Source organism: Ctenocephalides felis, unplaced genomic scaffold, assembly GCF_003426905.1.
Source record: "Ctenocephalides felis isolate EL2017-DRISC unplaced genomic scaffold, ASM342690v1 CF-g0.4_SCAFFOLD_01170, whole genome shotgun sequence".
NCBI lineage: Eukaryota > Metazoa > Arthropoda > Insecta > Siphonaptera > Pulicidae > Ctenocephalides > Ctenocephalides felis.
This window is the reverse complement of record NW_020537324.1, coordinates 5266563-5290205: the sequence shown is the minus strand read 5'-3', so window position 1 is coordinate 5290205 and position 23643 is coordinate 5266563. Positions and strand designations below refer to the sequence as shown.

General features: G+C 31.3%; 1 protein-coding gene across 1 annotated transcript in view; it reads right to left on the bottom strand.

Moving 5' to 3' along the window:
• LOC113366081 overlaps positions 1-23421 on the bottom strand; it is a 206567-nt gene extending 183146 nt beyond the window's left edge. Inside the window, exons 1-5 of the mRNA XM_026607635.1 lie at positions 23404-23421; positions 23008-23259; positions 8409-8412; positions 5512-5827; positions 3886-3945 (exon numbers count right to left, since the gene is read on the bottom strand). Coding sequence (XP_026463420.1) covers positions 3886-3945; positions 5512-5827; positions 8409-8412; positions 23008-23259; positions 23404-23421 — 650 coding nt within the window. The remainder of the gene's footprint in view (positions 1-3885; positions 3946-5511; positions 5828-8408; positions 8413-23007; positions 23260-23403) is intronic.
• Positions 23422-23643: the final 222 nt, after the last annotated feature.

The following is a 23643-nucleotide window of genomic DNA, read 5'->3' as shown; positions in this document are numbered from 1 at the left end:
TCCAATATACTCTGTATCGAATCTAATAATACTATATCAAATAACGCATCAAAACACGGGATCGCGAAATCTCTGAATTATTCGACGCAGAGGTAATTGATGCTGGGGAACGGAGTAGCTCAGGATGAATTATCACAGGTAAAACCTATTTGTCTGCATATCGGTATTTTATTTGCTAATGAAGAAATGCATCAAAACTTTTGATAGTAAAATCTCTGACGTTGATCATTCATAGAAAATATTACAGGCAGGATTTTTAAAATCTCTATTTTAAGGACTTCATATGAAATTAAATGAAACTAATTTTGTCTTCGAATATGTCTATCTGGCTAAATTATAATTGGTAGTATTTTTGAAAAAAAAATTGCAAATCTGTGATCATTTCTATGAGCCCTTAAATCAATAATTGAATCGCATTGTAATGGAGTAAGTTCGACTCGCATCCCATTATATTTTTCAATCACGTCCAAAGCCATGTTTTTAGTATTTAATACCGGTTTGATCTAGGTATGCAAAATGTGTTTGATTCCAAGTGATCCCATAAAATGGAAACACACATCATCCTATGCGACACTCGAAGATCGATCATTCCGCAGGATTAGACGACAAGAGGATGAGGACGGGAAACTCGTGGACTGTTTTTGTTTTAAATCCGAGAGATTTAAATGTTTCACAAACTCGTGTCAATACGTGTTGGATTTCGTATGCTTTATGCGATGATACTGCTACAGAATTAAAGCTCAGGCCGTTTATTTTCCACGGAGAACGATTAACTACGCTTATGTTCGGGGGTAAAAATCAAGGGACCAAAATTGGAGATGAATGAATTGGAAATATGGATTTATAAAAAAAAATTGCGCACATATTGCTTTTAAAAATGTTAAAATTGAACATATATTACTTTGTAAGATCGTATTAAACTTCCCGAAAAAGTTGATATATTTTCCAGACTTGCCAAGGCAAATTACAACTTACACCAAGATTCCATTATCTATCGCAAACCTGTATGTATTTTAATTGCAGTTTTTCAGTTCAAAAACGCATAAATAAAAACTTTTTTAATGTTTCTGTGGTTTGATAACCAATGACAAAACATGAATTTATCTACTTCGTCGCTACATATAATATTTTATGAAGTTTATGCTCATTACTTTTTATCTTTTCTTCGACGGTTATTAAGCGTAAAAAAAGAAAACATTGCTACTGTGTTCCATACTGCATTCATTATTAATAAGTTACTTTTTTACGAAAGATCTCATTCTTTGCGGGCAGATAATAAAATCGTTGCAGAATATAAAGCGCTTATTAAAATATTATGCCAGGGCGTATTTATGAGAGATATTGATGAAACAATATTTAATACAGAAAATAATTGTGAAATTAATTGTAACATATCATTGCATTTTTGTGTTGTTTTACCTAGTAGGTGTCAAACTTATTAGTTTATATGATGACAAATTTATGTGTATTGGTCTATTACCAAGTGCATCAAAAATTAAAGACAAACAAGTAATTATTTACGTGATTAATTTTAATTACTAATTTATTTAATGAGACATGAAATACGGGGTGTGGCTTTTGAAGTCATTAGTCCAAAACATGTGTTCGGACTTGATTATTTACTTTAAACTATTTTCAACGTTAATTCGAACTCGTTATAGAGAAACAGAAGGTAATCTTTGTGTGAATATACTCGAGTTTTTATTTGAAGTAAATCCTGTGAAGAGAAAATTCGGTCGCGGTTCATTAATTTTTGTCAATCAATGAGTATTGATTGATATGCTTACTAAATTGAGATTTATTTTGACATATAGAATTTGTCAAGAAAAAACACGCATAAAATACATAGAAGAATTCACAAAATATAATATAGTCTAACAAGAAGTAAAAAACCCCGTTTGTTACATAATCCTTTTCATTTTTTATTGTGTTGATTGAAATTTTAGTCGTATCAAAATTAATATTATCAATTAATATTTTTATGACTATTACTATTGAAATTATAAAGATATTGTAAATATAGAGATGTTGAAAATATAGAGATGTTGAAAATATAGAGATGTTGAAAATATAGAGATGTTGAAAATATAGAGATGTTGAAAATATAGAGATGTTGAAAATATAGAGATGTTGAAAATATAGAGATGTTGAAAATATAGAGATGTTGAAAATATAGAGATGTTGAAAGTATAGAGATGTTGAAAGTATAGAGATGTTGAAAATATAGAGATGTTGAAAATATAGAGATGTTGAAAATATAGAGATGTTGAAAATATAGAGATGTTGAAAATATAGAGATGTTGAAAATATAGAGATATTGAAATCAAAGAGTGATTGAAAATATAGAAATATTGGAGGTATAGAAATATTGGAAATATAGACATATTAGATTATACATATATTGAAAATTAGTGATACTGAAAGTTTAAAAATATTGAAAATATAGCGATATTAGAATTGAAAATATAGAGATAAGCAACAAAAATATTAGAATAATGTAGTGGGAGTAAAATAAAAAGTGTAGCTGGTTTGATGCATTATACATTAGTCGATATAGTTGATTGACATTATACAATTTTAGATAATAAGCGTAGAAATTGTAAAAATGAGAAATAAAAAACTTTTCTATTCTGAAATGTAGTTTTTTTCGTGTAGTTAGACAGACAATTTACAGTAACCGTCAATTTGCTAAAACATTTAACAGCCCATTAGTATCTGTTGGCCTATTTTTTTCCAAATTTTCGATTATTTCTTGTTTCTATTCAGATATCTCTAAGATTTATAGTTATTCCGTCATTCTCGTCCGCGGCCGTGGCTAAAAAAGCAAACTTTCGTAAGCGTCGTCGGCACAGGGTGTGACTGAAACCGCACCGGGTGACATCTAGATGACAAGACACGTCCCGAGATATGATTAATGATCATCGTATCTATGGATATCGCTCCAGCTCGCTCGTTCGACTTACTTTTCGATTCGAATATATATGCAATCCTCTCTTTTCACTTCTGACACCCTCTGTGCTAATGTTGGATTGTCCTTGCTTTTGTATTCTAGTCACTTTTTGGCACGTCGAAGTGAGGATTTTTAATTTTTATGGGCACAGGAGGGTAAAGGAATTATTTGTAATTGAGGAAAAATTTAAAATAAACTTCATTTTTCGTTATTGATACATTCTTCCTCGATAATGATATGTTTAAAAAATTTATCATCTGTCGACTTACTTTCCCAAAACAAATCTAGTTTTCGCCATTTGCTGATTTTATGTTTTATCAGCTACTCAAATCATTCTGAATCGTTTGACCCCATATTTGATATTTTACTAAACATATATTTACATGTCCCTTCCTGTAAAAATGTGTCGGCCTCTCCATAAGTATAATTTACCAGCACTAATGCTTCAGGGCCTGATAAGAGATTTTTTCTAATGTGTGCATGACAGATATCTCGTTAATGATGTACAAGAAGCCGAGCACAAATCGGAAGGAAGAGATGAAAAATAAATAAAGTTGATGATGTTCTCGAGAAATGAATTAGGGGTATATTTTTGTGCAACTTATGTTTGATTAATGTGCTGCGATTCTAAGAAACGATCATTCAACAAAACATTCTTACAAAACAAATTCAATAACACAGAGTTAATCAGTTGAATATTGATAAAAAATGTAATAAGCGGATATCTCAACATGATTGACAAGAATTTTGACAGGGATGGAATTATCTCAATAATACAAATTTCTTTTTTGCAATTCATTTTCATTAATCAACTTGAGTAACTTGGTTAAAAAAACATTAATAAGTTAAAGATTGAATTTAAAATTGAGGTACTTTGCAAATATTCGCATAGAACAAATAAAAATTAAATTACTTAAAATTTATAAGTTACTCACCGTTCTAGATGTTTAACTATATCTTCATACGCCGCGCGACAATTTTCCCAAATTCCGGATCTGTAAATATAATTAATAATAATAAAATTTATTTCTACTATATTGTTACAATTTTTACAATGTTTTAATGTAAATACTAACCCATTTCACTATATACTAACCAGTTTAAAATAGTACAAGGTATCAGAACAAGTGCCAATATATTAATTATTAACAATGACATTACTTTTATTATTTGTTATTTGTATCACTATGTTTTATATAAAATATTATTCAAGCACGATGATTTACTTTCTAGTTCACGTTTATATTTTATGTAGAATTTATTCTGAACACATAATTTTATTTCAGAATTATTTGCCTATTTCTATTAATTTTAAATGCACTTGCTTGCTTTTTCCACTCACTGATCACTATTTCACTTGTCATGCATTCCCGATTGAATTTGATCAATAAATACAAAATAAAAATAATTTGGAATAAAAATACTAAAGTTTCTTTTGATATATGAATTATAAAATTCATTTTGTTTTATTTCCAATCATATCTTTATCATTTTACAATAAAATTTAGTACAAGCGATATCAGTATACATGATCACTTTTGAATTAAAATACATTAAATATCTTTACCATTATTTTTCATGGTCCTTACTTTATTTAATAAATATAATACATGCACACACTATTTTACTTTTTTCATTATTTCTTGAAATTATCATATCTACAGCTTTATTGACTATGTATAAATTATTTTTATTTTATCTCGAAATACAAGACTTATTAAAAATCCTATCTTTTTATCTAATCTATTTACACTCGGTAATATATTTCACTATTTATACAAATGTCATTTTAATAAGTAATATATTCGCACTTATTCTTATACATGGGCTAATACAATTAAAACATTCGAAATCTGGTAAAATAATCTTATATATACATGTCACTGTCTAAGCAATATCAAAACACTAAATCAGGATTTACCGAAATTATTCGTTTCGGCAGTAAAACCAAGTCGAGACTTAGATGATGGTTTGAGGTATGCAAACTGATTGCAAAAAGATGATAAGTGTTTTATTTGTATATATCAATTAACTACTATTTACAGCTGTAATGCAATTTATATAAAATGCAGCAATGTGCCCACTATGATGGACTTTTTGTACTCTTAACTCAAATAAAAAGTATGAACGCGAAAATGTGATGCGGATATTTCATATTCATTGAGCAAGCCTATTAAATATGACTATATTACAATCTAACTTCTATTGTCAACGATGGCTCTACAACTTTTTTAATCTACAAATCAGGTGTTCGTGACCCATTACTCATTAACGAACCGTCGCTAATGCCACCATCGTCTGACAATGCACCATCGTCTATATCACTCAAACCATCATCGTCATCGTCTTCGAGATCATCTAACATACTACTCTTATCTGATACGCGATCGCGTTCCATATCTAGATCATCGCTTCTCTCGGAAGCCGAAAGATCTAAAACACCGCGATCTGTCCGTCTTTCGGCCGTATCAGCATCGGATGCTGACACAGCCGTGCCACCACCGGCGGCCAATGCGTTCATCATGTAACACTCGTAAACGGCGCGCATCATCAACCAGTACCTGGCTAAAGCTTCCATGGAGCCTGGCGGCGCGCCTGGCGGGAGTCCTTTCAGCAATCCAGGAACAGAGGCACCACTCTGGGCAAGGGCTTCGGCTGCACCACGAGGTCCGCCGCCCATGTGACCAGGGTGGTGGGCGTTGTGGTGAGGACTTAGCATTGCTGCTGCTGCAGCCGCCGCTGCATGTGGATTGTGGTGTGAATTGTGATGGGAATTGTGGTGAGATAGCTGCTGCATGAATTGCATGTGATTCAGGTGTGTAGGTGGAGCGTTATAACCATTTGCTAGGAGAGGTGATTTTTCAAGACGCGATATATCTGAAAAGAAAAAAATATAATTGTAATACAAATTACTACACTATTTAATACAATATTACATATATAGATATATAACGATGTAATTTTTATCTTCTATCTAGAGATGTTAAACACGGCATCGAATTAATGATATGAATTACGTTGGCGCTTTATTATCAGCTGACATAATCCTGTGAGCATTCACTGTGCCTAAGTACGATTCAAACCCTTTATTTACTGAGTTGAATATAATATAAATGAACAGCCGAAACTCACGCCCTCACTGAGTCGTCACAACGCATTAGATCTGAATTAGGATCTGTTAAATGTTTGGACTTCATTCGGCATTTAGGAAATCTATTGAATTTGTTTGTGTCGAATATAATTTGAATAGAGAGGTATCAGAGATGTCAAAATGAAGATTTTGTAGGTCATATGTATAATATATTATAGTAGAGGAGTTTGAATTTTGTATAATTTAAATTGTATCAAATTCAATCTTCAATAATCGTGTATATCAAGACTTCGATATTGAGTTAATCATATTCCGAAGTAACTTTTAATCAAACCATATAATACACCGAACATTTCAAGTTACCTTCGCCCATCCGCATAGAGGAGTTAAAACAAACATGATTAATTCAATGCAAGACGAGAAGACTGGCAGTAAGTTTGGCACCGGAGTAGGAGGCAGAGCTCCGGGGCGCCGAATGGTGAATGGTGCGGATTAATTTTGATATATTTCGTCGTTTGTTAATTAATAACGACATGCTCCGTGCTCGTGTACACACTTCATGGGTTTATAAGCCCCCGAAACGCGAGATCGTAGACCTGCACACACAGGTCGTTGTCGGCAGCCTCACGGGTTTTGATTAACCCGCGCCCAGAAACTTCGGCAAACATTCGTAATGTCGAATGATGTGTAATATAAGGACAGACGGAGTTTGTTGGCCCAAACCTACCAACTTTGGTGATGTGTGCTTTAAATACTTCGCTCGCGCGATTAAGAGTTCATTTATAATACAAATATATCGGATTTGTATGAAAAGGACATGGCTAAGCCTTTTGCATGTCTCGCCCGAATTGATAATGATTTTCGGATAACGGATAACGGGCGAGGAATTTGTAATTGTTCCGAAACTTTAAACAAAGGATTTAGTATGATGTAGTTATAGTTCGAACTGGGATTCTGATAAATTTGTAATAAGACACGAACAAAATTGCTAGTACGACCCTTAAGAAGATAAACGCCCGAAGATATTATTTTTAATCCAGCAAGTTACAGATTTTTTACCACAATTTTTATCGACGTCCGATTGAATTCAGACCTTTATCAACAAATAAATCCAAATCCATGTTGTATTCAATTCTGAACCGTGGATTCTAAGTTTACCGACTTTCAAAAATTTATGGAATTTTATATACCATCCCTCCACCTCCTATCTCATCCCTTTGCGCAACCGACATCAGCCCGTTGTATGAATCTGCATTATTAAGTGCGGACAAAAACCAATTCCAGACAGCGGTGCCTCATCAAATATTCGGTTTTATATCAAATCAATCATTTCGCCAAAACACATTTTAAAACAATCCCAGCAAACGCACATCCAATCGTACACTACACCCAAACAAAACGGTATGTGCAAGAAAATAATGGGAAGGCTGGTAATAATTTGCATTAATAAGATCATTTTGAGTTTTGAACATAATTTAATGAGTTTTTGAATATTTGTTTAATTTTGTATGTGAACCAGCGGTACTTCTGCATTCAAATAGAACCATGAATTTGTTGAATTTATGATTTTTTTTTGTAGTCATGAAAATTTGTTCTGAATTTCAATTATATACGTAAGTAGTTGCAGCACGAAAGTGCAAAGTGGAAATAATTGTTTTGAGCATAAATAATTACTTATTTCAACTAGAAAATTGAATCCTGAGACACAAAAAAACATTTGGCTTCAAAAATATCTTGTCAGCAGTTTAAAATAGCCTTTAATTTAAAATTGGATTTGGCCCATGAGCCTGCCTTTGCCAAATCTGACTTTTATATTGAAATTTACAATGGAATAACAATAGTTACATCAACTCTCAATTTAATTCCCGGCGTATTCGTAACTTCATCATATGTCATCAATCATGAAACTTGCATCTCAGCGCGTTGTGACGTAAGCAAAAGGGTTGAGAGAGGCAGACGGCCGCCCTTCAGCACCAACCCTCAGATGGCCAACGGCGTCGGCCGAAGGAAGGGCAAAGATAGATTTGAAATTGATGCATCGACGATTAACGAATGTTTATTGGATTTTGAACTGGTAGATCGAAACGATAATAAAGATATTATTTTATGATAAAAAATGATTAAACACACAAAATATCAAGAAAACACTTGAATCTATACCAGTGATCAGTGTTAAAATATCATCCGCTGAATCTATGTCATGCCACCTTTGTCATCTAGTCCAATGCAATTAAATTGATATAGAAAAATTGTATTTACGTTTAAAAATTTCGACTTTCGTTATTTCAATTTTCTCATGAAAAATTTTTCACCGTTAATATGCTGATTTATTAGTTAAGTCTTTGGATTTGAATTTTATGGTATCACCTAGCTTAAATTTAAAATCAAATTCATGTCACTACTAACCAAAATTTTAAGAGAGCATCACAATAATAAATTCCATTATTATTTATTATTTATCTTATCTTTTCCCAGTAAGGGTTAGAATTTCGGACATTGATAGATGCCGCCGAGAAATGACGCCGCGTCGCAATTGGAATCGTGCGTCCGCATACGGCGACAGTTTAATTCGAAAGGTTTTCCCTATTCTGCTCTGTCCCAGAGAAGTTTCAATACTTTAAATAAATAAACAGCGAGTATCTGCAAGCACACTGATGCCTGGATATTGTTTGCATGGATATTTATAGCAAATTATAAGTTTCTGTTTGGATTTGAGATATAGTCATTGATAGTTGGAAAATAAATTAGCGATAGTGGGAAAATGATCGGAGGATGAAAGGTGAAAATGTGGTTTTGTCAGATATTTTGCATTTTAGTTTGAAATATATTTTTACAATGCATTTTTTAAATTAATAAATGATAGGTCTTGTTAAACGTTAGAGCTCAATTGCAATTGGTGTAAAGTAATCACTTTAAAAGGTATAAGATAAATTTTACAAATAGTATGAATTTGAACATTAGATTTCTATGAATACCCAAGATTTGAATCTACGACTTCAAAAACAAACTTTTTGAACCCTTCAAATGCTAAATATTTTTTAGATTCTTAAAACTATTTTATTTGTTCTTTTTTTTTAACAGCAATTAGACCTTCACAGTTCATCAATTGTTGTAATGATGCTTGTTAACTACACATATAGCTATTTAGGAAGACATCCTAATGTTTGGCCCATCTCTATTTGATATATTTTTTATCGGAATTTACCCAGAACCTATCATTTAATCAACCAATTCCAGCAATGCAGGTAGGTCCATTTGCAGTTGGAAATATAATTTGATCTAAATTGTCAAGCAAAGATGAGTATCACACTGCTCCTTGATAATTGGTTGTCCGTCGTAGTGACATACATTTTTACTTAAAACTATTGATGACAATAAATTTCCACCTAAAACTAGCTGTTCCAGATTCTGGGGCTAATTCTCAGATAAAATAGAAATGTTATGATAACGATATGTTACAGGTCTGTCTTCGTATGAGTTGGTAGTAAGGCACTATCAAAAACATATTATATAGTATTTTTGCTGTGCGATCAGACGTTTTACACATAAAACCTAATCTCTTAAACATGCAATTGTCAAATAACAAATTTATCAACTTTCTGATGTCTTTTTGATAACACCTACATCAAATTACGATCACAGCAAATACATAACTTGTTGACAGTTGAATATTGCCAACAAATACGAATATAGATTAGTAAAATCACATTATTATAATCTATTTTATCCGAGAATTAGACCACTGGAATTTTATCACATTTATTTATATTTATTTATAATTATTATTATATTTATTTTAATTTTTATTTATTTATTATATTATATTTAATATTTATATTATTATATATTATATTATTAGAGGATGGGGGATGGTTTTAACAAAAATTTATGAAATATCACGTGGAGACGGGAAGGTCTAGCAAGATATCACGTGTATTTATTTTTTACCTCGATAACAAAAAAAAAACAAAAATTTTCAAAAAAATGAAAAATATGTATGATTTTTTCTAGGCATAAAAACACAACTTGATATTTGAAGAGGGAGGGGGGTTGGCTTTGAATATCATCAAGGGCGAGGCGGTCTAAAAATCTTTAAAAATCGCTCACGTGATTAATAAACGCTTCTTAAACTGTGCATATTATTCATATTAAAAAAAAGTTCAAAAAACATCTCAATATCAAAGAAACTAAAGATATTCTGAAAAACATAACCACGTAGTAAGAGTCAACTTATTTCACAGACGGTATGCAAACATAGAAATTCAACCCCAAACTTTAAACTTTAAACTGATTTTTTTCCCACCCTTGTAATAAAAAACCCTTTTTTCGATTCTCGGAGAAATATTTTCTCCGTTTTCGGTGTGTATTCTGTGTATTGTGCAGTCAGAGAGGAACCACCTCGCATTGTCCTGTCCCTCCGGTTCCGTATTTCATGTGACATATTATGTTCGCCCCACGCGGGTTGTTAGAACTGCGGAACACTGATAACGCGAAGCGACTCGTGCGGCGGTGAGTATTCAAAAACATATTGCCTTTAGCCGACGATCGACGAATAAATATGTATTCCGCTTAGTCACGGGGTGAAATCGAATGAATATTCGGTTTCTAATCTTGATTTTGACGTTTCAACGCTTTTGCATACTATTCTCTCGTACGCACGTTTTGGATATTGTGGAAAAATGGATTTTATGCGAATTGAAGCGGTTCGGGACGTTTTTTTCCGAAAATGAACATAATTGCAGAAATTTGAAATTGAGACACTAATTTGAAAAGAATTTTCCAAAGGGCAATATTCAAGAATTGGCATTACCACATCCTTAACAGAACTGTTAAATCACTCATTGGAGTGACTTTTTTATAATTTTGAAATTTTGTAAATTAGAATTAACAACGACGTATTTTTAAATGCAATATAATATGGAAGTTTAAAAAAATAGTAGTATAGCTGATACAAGTAGGGGTGATACTCAAGGGTTTCACTATTTTTTGACACAATTCTATAATAAAATAATAATCACAATTTTTCGAGTTCATATATTGGATATTTATTTACGATTTAATATTAACGTATGCAAGTATCAAGTATCCAACCTTAACCCGACCTTAGCCAGTTCATGTTGTCTGGGCATTCGTGCATCGATATATCACCGAGCAAACGAGCGGTACATATAAATCATTAGAAATACGCATCACAAAAATAATTAAATTGTCAAAAGGAAGAAGACTTTGCCTTGAAACAAAAGCGCCAACAAACCATTTGTACCCACACACGAATTATATGTGGCTGAGATCGTTGTTGATATTAGCATTTCCTATGCATACATTATTGGGATTTAATTGCGTTTCCGTAATGAGAGCTTGAGAAACATTCGAAGCTTTTTCGATATTTAACCACAGAGAAGGACATCGGAAAGATATTATATTACTAGAAATTCTAAAACATTACATTTGCACATAAATTATACTTGAAAAATTTTCCCATAATTTAAGCAGATGACGCCAATGTATCACGTATGATTTTTGAGGATATGTTCATATAATTGTAGTTTTTAATCAATGGTGATTGATTTAATGTCTTTCAATAACTAGATACATATAAATTACTGATAGCTGATAATCTTATAAACAAGACCTCAAGGTTTCGATTGATTATATATACGGTTGATTATACGTTTAGTGTGATTTACTAATAGTAGGTACATATTATTTTTCTATACGGTGGTATTTTTCTAAATAATTTCTATAAAATATAAAACTGAATATTGATATATTGTGAGAGTTATAATATTTTTAAATATAAAATATATGCAAAATATTCAGTCTTTATAATAAAACATTTCTGGCCATTAAAATAATTTAATTGATACTCTTTCTTCAAGATTATTTCAGTTAGGAAATTCAGCTCTGAATTTTAGAATAGAATCTTCATTCTATTTAAAGAGTTGCTCATTTGAATAGTATTTAGTATTTTAATTAATTATATAATTTTTTCATTAATTTCATATAATTTCATGAACGTCAGTGAAGAAATTAACGAAGTTGATTGACAAAAATCACTACAAATTAAAATTATATTTATATACTTTTCGGAATAATGTCTAAGATTTTCTTCTTATTATGGTTCTTAATGAACCATAAATGCGGTCCTGGACTCAAATGGACCTCGTTAACATGAGGCCCCCCATAGTGAGTACACACACCCTTACGATTGGTTCGAACACGAAATGAAGAACACTTATTGAAATGAACAATGAAAGCTCAACGCCATATCGTCCAGGTGCACCTCATCTGTTACAGATTACTTTTAAAATAATATAATAAATGATAAATAAATTTAATAGAATATAATTAACATAATAAACATAGAACTTAATCAACAACATTTTTACAATGATAAAAAAATGCATGTTACATTAATTTTGATATTTAGCCAAAGACCCTGCTTGAATTGAAATAATTTTTTATAAAGGTAAATATATACAAATGCCATTAAATTAAACGACTCCAGAAAATATAATTTAAACTTATGAGCATTTTGAACCAAATTTATTAAAAACAAAAATATTATCGGTTCGAATACCGGTGGTGTACTGCATATAAAATTAAATTGATATATACTTGAAAATTTTGTAATATATAGAAGAATAAAAAAATCAGATAAAGAACGACTATATATCTTAACTAATGAATTATTCTTAGCACATGATTTTAAATGCAAAATCTCTCAAAATACTTTGTAAAATACTAAGTTTCCTCATCAACTCAAAGTTTTAGAACCACTGGGTCATCGAAGGCCGTATTCTCATCCACGGTGCTTCGGTTTAACTGTTGACAGGCTATTAAACGCTTAATGATTTATTTCACAAGGCTATATCTAAATTCAATATCTGTTCAGGTCAATGCGCAAATACTCGAATCGAAATGATATCCTTTAATAACACACAAGGAATTAAAATATTTAATTAAAAATCAGGCCCATATAGACTTTTTAGACTACTGCATTTATTTTTTTTCCCTAATGTTGAATCAAAACAATTTTTAATACTGTGCAGTTCTAGGCAGAAATAATTGGATCATATTTATCACATCTACTCAATCTTTTAATTCAAATATTAATTGCAAATATAGTATAATTAAACGTTTCCTTCCATCCATTCCTTTTTTCTATCTTTTTCCCCTGATTGTCGATTCGCATGCGTTGAATTGAAAAAGAGCATCAACAAAAGAAACGATGAAAAAATAAAAACAAGGCAAATTATTTTTAATAAGCTTCGAACAAGTGTTAATATACGTACGTAGTTGATTTCTGTCTGCCATCGGTTGATGGATTACAATACAGCTGCTTAACATTGTAATAACCTAATGTAATGCAAGAAGGTATGCGAGTCCGTTGGGAACACAAATACGTTATGCAGGTAATTGGTAAATGAAAATTGCTCTTGTCATTGCTGGATGGAGGAGGTCTGATGATAGAAATGGTTCTATGAGTGAAATTTCGAAAATCGGGCCTTCAAAATTCATTACTATTCATTAAATTGCCGTTGCCATTGGTAGAAAACATAATGAGACGAATTTTACTTTAGGCTTAACATTAGTTTCAAATCCCAATATTGATTTAATCATCTTTTCATGCAACAGTTTTCTTTCTCCAGCAAAAATATATTCAAATTATATGCACAACAACGCTTTTTATACAAGCCAACATTTAACTCAGGATTGCTAATTAAATTAGCATTATCGCTCGTACAACTTTCATCGCTTGATATCCAACATAGAAAATATGACAGCATAAATTACGTGTTTAATTAATCAACATGTATCAAAATTATACAGAAAATCTTTCTTCAATCTACTTAATAACCGTGAAGAAAAATTTAATTCTCTCATTTCTGCATATGATTTAGTAAAAGATATAATTTATAATTGAGATACCTATAACGCTGATATAAGAACGCATTTAATAAGAAAATAGATTGAAATATAAAATAAACAATTGAGTAGATATAAAATCTATGTCCTATGGATTCATAAGCTATCTAATTGTTGTGAAAATTTGGGAAACTGTTAGGTAAAGCCCCCGGACGTTTTCGCACATTTTGATTGTAGCCAAGTAGAAGAGGGTCACATTTTTTTGTAATGAGTAATTAAAAATACTATAATACAACCCTACATTTTCATCTTCTCATCACAAACTCTATTTCGTAAGAGTTATTATAATAATTATACGTAATTTTTTATCTCGATTTTTGTCATTGAACATTTTTGACTGAATTTCGATGGAGATATTTTGTGATCATGAAAAAGCTCAATTTTACATTAAAAAAATTTATTTGCAAATACATTTTTTATCACTTTTTGCACCTTGAGGGTGAGCAAGTTATATGCTCTGAGAAAAAAATAAATGCAAGTAGTTTTATTTAATTGACTGCTAATTTATATGGATAAACGAAAACAATTAACCATGTTTTACCAATTGCTCGTTGGTTGGTGCATTGTAGTTCCAGGCATGTTTTGCAGCTACTTGCAGCAATAAACATACATTATAAGTGATTGATCGTCGGCTTCATTCAATTACGACATAGATAAATTTAATGAACATTGAATTAAACGCTATTGAAGATATCCAATCGTCAACATAACTCTCATTAATTCCCGGATCAGTAGAACGATCTTAGCATCCCGTCGTAAAATCAAGTAGGTTTGCGCAAAAAAGGCGTTCGGCTCTCTTTGCTCGACATTCCGTACCTCATTGTCAGTAACTCAATATGCAGGCGATAGTATATTCATACGACTGTTATTCTGGTTCTCAGCTGTTTTTATTCTCCTTAAACGACCCTCAATAACTAACAATTAACCGAGAAATAATTGCGAAACGTTTAAATTGTTGCAGTCCCGGTACGCGAACCCGACAATTAGATGAACCACCTTGCGTCCAAGACGCTCTCTGCCGTTATGATCCGAAACGAAATTTGTTTTTGCGATGCTTTCTTAGCATTTCACACTTAGGGGAATAAAAGTAGGCGGATAATAGAATAATAAGTAATAGCAAAATTATAAAAAAATTCCATCATACTTTGTTAGTGTTAGATGGGACAATCAGTTGACGCTTTTGCAGGACATCTTATAACTTAAGGCGACGAACTTTGTTTCGGCGGTGCTTCGAAGTTTTAATACCAAAACCCAAATTAAGTCTTAATTACATTTTACATCTATCAATTATGTATCAATAATTTTATTCCGCCGTTATTAAAATTTGCACCAGCAATTAACGCAAGCCAATATGCGCATCGATTGAAAATCGACCCAGATTCCTCAAGAAGGAACAATATAATAACATTAGTGATATACCACAAAAGAGCACAGTTATGTGATCCTCGTCTCTGAGATATTATTATCAGTTTAGTTTCGTAAGTGTTCCTCCGGATGGATCATAGCAATTTTGTTAATTTGTAATGAACGGTTTCGTTGTGATGCGGTTATGGATTTGCGGTCTGCACAATAAGAAATATGATATTATATATAGAGATATATTTTAAAGTAATAAGTTAGATCGTTTTTTGTGATCGCAAACAAAAGCTGTTGGGCTTTTGTTGGATATCGAGACCAGACTTTTTGCGTTTTTGGGATTTACATCTTTTGTATAGAATTATGTCAATTACATGTTGGGTTTGCATATTTTATGGGAATTTCGGAATATATATATACATATACATATGTTAGTAACTGCAGAACATGCCTGGAACTACAATGCACCAAGTAAAACATGTTTAATTAATTGTTCATCGTTGCACATATAAATCATTAGTCAATCAAATAGAACTTTTTTTTATTTTTTGTATATAATTTAAATCACAAATATAAATAATGATTAATCTCGTTTTACTATAGTAGAAGTTTTAAATTAGGTTCCTGCCTCAGTTCCAATTTTTAGCGGTTTTCAGTCTATTCTTTCCATTTTCTTTGCAGCTAATTTGACAAATTAAAAAATGCATACGTTTCGACATTGATACGTGCTATCATTCAGCAATTTTGAATTAATTATAATAAAAATTACAATATGAGAAAAAATTCAATAATTCAATAACTACATTATTATTATATGTACCATTGTAGCACTTTACAAATCTGGTTAAATGGGTCAGTTCAATAAACTTTTCCTAAAAAGCCATAGGTCAAATGGGAATTTCAAACCAGCAATATTTTGAATTCTTTTTTATGACCAAAATTGGAAAAAAAAACTCCATAGAATATAAAAGAAATCTGGGGCAGCCAAGTGGGCCAATTAATTATAATAAAAATTACAATATGAGGAAAAATTAGAAAATTTCAGAAAAATTATATGCATACCCTTGACGGGTTATATATAATTTTATTTGTGGATCTTTTCCATAAACACATTATTTAGGTGGGTTTAAAGACCCTTACCTCACCTTGCATACTGTTTTCCATGTAGGATATTTTATAACAGTTATATCAGAATAACAATAAATATTATAATAATACCAATTGTTAAAAAAGTATGTGAGGCAAATTTTTAAACATTATACAACACATTATGAATATAGCGAAGAAACCCATGATTGTTCACTAGATTTCTAATTGTAAATAAATATTTATTGAACCTCTAGCAAATGTTTCGCATTACCCTCTTATGTATATATTGTTCATCTACATTTTTTGATGTTCAGTTCCATCGTTAAATCCGCATTTGCATGTGAAATATTTATTAGTATTTTCGATATTGTTCATTCGTCAAGTTAATCGTTTCATGCCCTCGAGGCGACCGTCTTGATATTCAAATGCCGCTGTAATTGAGCTCTTTGGGGTTATTGTATCGAAAACACTTTTTTTCAGGGCATTGATGGCTTAGAAAAATATCTAGAACACCTTTTTGTAATAGAAATATGATAGACAATATTTAGGGAAAAAATCACTTGTACTTCATAAAATTTTGTCTCATAGGATAAAAAAAATTTTGTATTGTAGGTACTGTTTTGTATCACTTTTATTATTTTTTTTGTTTTTTTTTATTTGTAATATATAGTTATGGGAGAAGTTTTTCAAGAGGCATTCATCCATTAATTTAATAATTCCAGTTATAAAAATAAAAATAAAAAAATTAAAAAAATCATAAAATATATTTTAAGCAGTTGAAACCTGTATTATATATTCATCGTTATGCAATCATAATTATCAAATTATGCAATATTAATTATCACATCCTCTTTAATAATAAAATATAAAAATTTGAAATATTGGAAAACGATACTAGAAACATACGATTCTTCACAGGTCTATTCTTCTGGTCCAGTTAAGTGTGACTGAGCAAATTGGCGAAACCAGCATCGATTTTGTTACCTTTTCCACATTTCCCAAGGTTTATTACCCCTGTCCCTGGATCATTCTGTGATATCCGAATTTATATAGAAGAAGAGAACGTTGTATCGCTCTATATATTTATAGGATATTATATAGTATGCAAAATAGCCCGCAGCCGACATAGAAGAAACAAATTACGCTGTCCCCAGAGCATGATTGATATTTTGTATCGCGCGGAATCCAAACGAAATTTAGAAGTTTCGGTCGTTTTGCCTGTCAAAGATATTTTTATGTCCTTTAGACATTCGTAATTCGTTTGATAATGGTTTTGATTATTGTAATTTGGTTAGAATTCGGAATAGTGCCTATTAGTAAAAGTTTGGCACGCTTCAAGATTCGTAGATGGCTATGCTCCAATCTTAGTTGCAAAGTGGTTTTTTTGCAAATTGAAAAATATATATGGTCCAGAAAATATGAGGAAATATAAGACTTTCACAGAATAATGTGTTTATATCTGATAAAAAATAAAGGAAAAATATAAAATAAATTTACAGGCGTGTTAAGTGATCAAATGGTTAAGTAAGCAACTAGTACAGCTAAGGTGCATTTAAGTTTCGGCCACTTCCAAAAATAACCAGTCAGTAAAAATTATAGTTTGTACAATATTTTCTATTCCTTATTACTAATTTCTCTCATCGACCAACCCAAATAATTTCTTTTCCACTCTCCACATATATGAATACGATATCGTAAAACAATATCGTTGACCAGTATTTATGTATACAAACATAAGAAAACGACTGATTCTTTATTACAGTCATTTCTGAACATACATAAGTACCGATATATACAATAATCAATGTCCCAGCAGTCGTAAAAAATTTATTGTTCTCATTCGCAGCTTTTTATTCTACATGGGATTCACTACATCGAAATATCCAGTTTTATTAGTTGAAGATTGATTTCATTCATTTATTTGTTGATTAATTGGTATAGGAAGTAAATAAAATATTTAAAATTTATATACAAAGTTTCCTTTAATAGAACCAAGTATCATTCACAAAAAGCATTCCTCCATACCCCATCAATTTTCTTACATTTGCATGCATTATAATTCCTGTAGATAACTGGTTACGATAAGAAAGTTTCAGCAATAAAAAGTTAGCGCTTCCTACAACACAATTATGTGTACGACAAAGCATTTGAATTTCTCAAATGCATTATTTAGTACAAAATAATAATATATTATTATTTCCCCACACCTCCTATCGCCACCACAATTCGGAAACAACTGACACGTCTGGGTACGGTGGACAAATCATTGTTAGGGATTTTTGGATATTTTTTTGGCCAAAAGAACTGAAATTCAGGATATGATGTGGTGTAACAGATATGGTAATAATGATAATATAACTGTATTCGTATGACAAAAGGTTTTTGACACAATGGAGAGAGTGTCATGTGTTAATTAGCATGAGGAGGCGGTGCTGATGAAGGGTATAATTTGGATGAGAAGCACCGTTAGGCGAATTATGATCCTTGGAAGATAACGACTTTCTAAATATATAAAAATGCGATAAGATAAATAATAAATTATAATAGGTCAAGTTGGGTATGTATTAGCAGCTAGTGGTAATATTTAAAAAAATGTTTATACATGTAGTAGATAATAATGAGAAATTTATCAACGTGATTTCCGTGATACATACCCGCAAGAATTATAATCCATTAAGGATGTAGAAAAATACTTAAAACATTCAATGTTTCATATGTAATTAGTTTCTTTCAACAAATTTCCCATCAATAAAATACTCGGCGCATTAAAATCTATAATGTATGTTCGACGAAGGATATGAGGCCTAAATAACCTCTAGAAAATATTTCTCGTGTATTGATTGAACATTGCAACGTAATTATTATTAATATCAACGGATACTGTAATGTGTAATCTTGATTCATAAGGAAATCGAACAACACTTCCTTTTGAACTGCCTATGTCAATTAATAGTTCATACAACTTCGATGATGAGGTAAATTAAGAAGATTGGTTTAATACTTTAATGGACTTTTATGAGGCGTTCAATTATGACAAGTGATAATTATTTCAGAAATTAGTTAAGGCGGTTTATGTGTTACTTGGGATTTCTAAATACTGATTGAGTCATAGGTGGAAAATTATTAGTTTCGATAGTTCTTGTGAAACGTGTTTGTACATTTTTTAGATATAGATTTAATAGCTTTTCCAGTGGTAAAAAATTAATATAGTAATCGAAGACAAATTTCAGCCAGCTATCTGCTTTAAATGCAAAAATTATTGCAAAGGCTCCCATAAAATTAAGGATAATATATCTTACTTCATTCATAATTGATGTTATATTATTATATGATAAATTTTGGAAAAAATATGAACATTATGCGGAGTTTTTGAGTTTTTTGAAATATTGATAAATAAAACTAATTTAAATTGAAAAGTATTGAGTTTGAGCTGGGCATTACATCATGCTAAGTAGACGGTTTAGCAACCTCTGGCTTCGGGTTTGATGCCAATAATTGGCCAGCTTTATATCAAGCAATTTTTACATTGAATTACGATAGCCTTTCAAAGCAATGCATCAATATATCTCTATCACAATTAGAAAAAAATAATAATGATCTCACCAGAAAGAGAATGGTCAGATTGTCTTCTAATAACACTGGGTTAAGAAATTGCATAGCAACAGCTTATAAAGCATATAGTTCTGATTGCAATTTAAATATATATAAAATTATCAATTATACTAAAATTTTAAACTGCATAAATATTTTATACCAAAATTTAAATGAAGTTCATACCATCTTATCATATAAAAACAACAAGTACCTAATCCATTTAAATTCTGTCTTTATATCATCAAACCAATTTTTTTATTGTTTTCTAAAATATACGATACTTTTTTATTTAAGATTCGTCTATTAACCCGTTTTGTGATGTTTGATTCCAAAAGTGTTATTCGAAAAATTCCGGGCACGCGCTTAGTATTGTGACAACCAATAATTATAGTAATTTTCGCATTTAGCATTCTTTTTCGTCTGTCAGGCGAACTGTTATTTATTTCTTCAAACATATTACTGTTTTTGCTCTATTTTGATAGTAAAATCAGATTCACGTTTATCACTAGGGTTTCTGGATTACAAATTCCATTTGACTTTCGTACCATCTTCGGCGGGTAACTATTTTCATACGACCGTAAAATATTTGTATAGGACACAAACACAGTAATTCATTCGAATAATCATCGTTTTAGGTGTGTTTCAGTCTGCTATTTTACGTGTTGATACTGTGTTCGGTATAATTAAATCCCATAACTGTATATGAGCAAAGTATTTACACAGAGGTCTGGACGCCGGAGACGGTGTTTGCCATTGTGTGGTCAGCGGTTTTTAATGCAAAATGCGTGCGGTTGCAGAGAAATCTACCCTGATCGTATTTATATACATACACATGATGGGGATAGTAAGAATTGTAATAATACACAAATAAAACAGGGAAATAAATGAAAAGTTATATAAAAATTTCTAAAAAAAATTTTTTATGAGATTGTCCTAGTTTAGGAATATTTTTGTGTCCGTATGCTGAGTAATCCTCTGTTTGCCTAATAATTTACAGTTTTACAAATATTTGTACAAATCCTGTTCCAAAACAATACATTTTTATCCATCATCGTCTTCATACAAAAATTTTCACCCTTATAATTTATATGCGTCCAGTAATAATTATAGTTGTTCCTTTTCAACTCGTCTGACACATTCGATGTTTACGCACATGTCATTTCGTTTAATTATTGTTTATTCGTAATAGGGGTGAAATTACCGGGTTAACTTATTTGATTATGTCGAAACTCTTTGTTAAATGGGCGGCGATTCGTAAAACAAAATATTCTTTCAAGATAAATAAACAATTAAGGTTCAGGTGTTCTGGCACGCGCTCGATCTAGCCCTCGGAAAAAATAGACTTCAGTATTTTATATACATATATAGTTTGATGAAAAAATTGCTTTATTTATGTTATAATTATATTTTCCAATATATACTCTGGCAATTTTATCAATCAGCCTAATTCTTTATGTTTCAATAATTCATTAACTGAATTATAATTATGTTGTATACCATTGGAGCACTTTGCAAATCTGATTCAACGGGTCATTTCAATAAACTTTTCCTAGAAAACGATAGATCAAATGTGAATTTTGGGCCAGCGATATTTTAACTACTGTTTTATCACCAAAATTGGAAGAAAAAATCCATAGAATCTACCAGAAAATTTGAAAGAAATTTGAGACAACAAAATCGATTTTTCTAACACTTTCATCAATATTACTCTGGTCTGAGTTTATTTTTGCAGTTCAAAAATAATTATCACCAGCACCACCCATTGATACGAATTTCCACTTCACCATTGTCCCTTCCCAAAGGGTCTTTTGCTTTTATTGGCGGTCAATTACACGTCGACAATTGCATCAGGACCGTTTTCAAACAGAATATTATTGCACGTTATTATCACAATAAATCATTCATTTCGTGTTCATATTGACATGTTGTTGTTCATAATATTATTTGCAAACTGATGACAATAATCGCCACGAAAATTACGATACGTGCGGATGCTAATGGTTATTTAAACATCATTTAATGCATCATCACCATAAATTATTGCAATTATCGGCGTGCAAAATATGATAAATATATCTATAGAGAATTATAACTACGGTTAGCAAATTTTGGGAAATTATTTTTATAATTGGAAATTGTAGAGTAGAAGATCAAATATCCAATTTTTATATGATTTACGCAAAAATCACACAAATAATAAAATTATTACGAAGCAACTAAGAATATTAACTATATAAACATATTACATCAACTATTACCAAGACCATTACCATTACCATTACCAGTTTATAGGAAGCAACACTAAACAGTGAATTCCATTTCCACATTCATAAAATGCATTGGAGCGTTGGATTTTAATGCGACCATTAAGAAAGATATTAATTCATAGAAACGACACCTTCGAATAATAACCATTGAAAAGGTATTTAGAATACTAGAAGGGATATTGTTTTAGATATTGCCAAAACGTAATAGAATTAAATTTATAACGAGAATTAGGGGCACTTACGGTCGAATATTAATTCCGCAAAAGGGTAGTAAACATACTATAAAATATGGATCCAGGGAGCTGGTAAAGTATAGCAAATAGATATGAGTCAAAACATATTTGTGATTGTGCTGTATGGTTGTGTATATTTATATTATTCCATTAGTCTGTTATTTTTATGAAACAAAAGAACATCGGAGTAAATAAAACGTGTTCGTGTAGAAATAGGGTTGGTGGAGTTTCCGTAATTGGAGCTAAACAGCGTAGGGTAAAACTGCGCGGGTTTCGAAACACTGAAAGCTTTTATTTTTTAATGGTTTTTACGCAACAGACGAACAATCATACAGGAGTGGAAAAGCAATTGAAAATCATGTATACGTCATAGCAATTATTGAGGGGCTTTGATATTTAAACATAGTAGAACTCGTCAAATTCATTCAAGTTCTTAAAAACTACTTCATCTAACATCGACTAGTAAAATATCTTCTACTCACATTCTCCACTCATAACGTGTCCATTTTCGTATGGAGGGTAATCTCCATCCGGCCTGTGTTTCTTGAGCTGCTGATGGTGATGACCGCCAAGAGATCCTGCCAAATGCGTGGCCGCCAAACTGAGGCCGACAGATGCGCGTTTCGGGGGCCTCCCTGGCCTGGAGCTGTGGAGTTGCAGAGAGTTACTGTGGTTAGAGACGGGCCCTTGGCGGTGCAAACGCGCGGTACGCGAGCACACCAAGTGCAATAGTAAAAGATAATGATAATACTTTTTTAATTAATTGTTAAAGCAATCGATTATCATACAATATTCATAGAATCTACTAGAATTCTGCTAAAATTTGCTGAATTGATAGGCCATCTAGACAAGTCAATACTATATTCTTTGAAGTCAAAATAATCGTAAACTTACCTCGCAATCTGCTACCATGTTCGATTAGAGTATCGTAGTTATATTAATTTAAAATCTGAATATATGTAAAAGCTGATTCAAATTGAAATTTTTCGCCATAAAAAATATTTCTAGAATTTGCTTGTCAATATGGAAGTTGGTGGTATATAATGTGTGGTGAAAGGGATACCTAACATAAATTATACGGATGATTAGTTTACCCACTGCAAAACATACCACATATAAATTTTACTGGGGCAC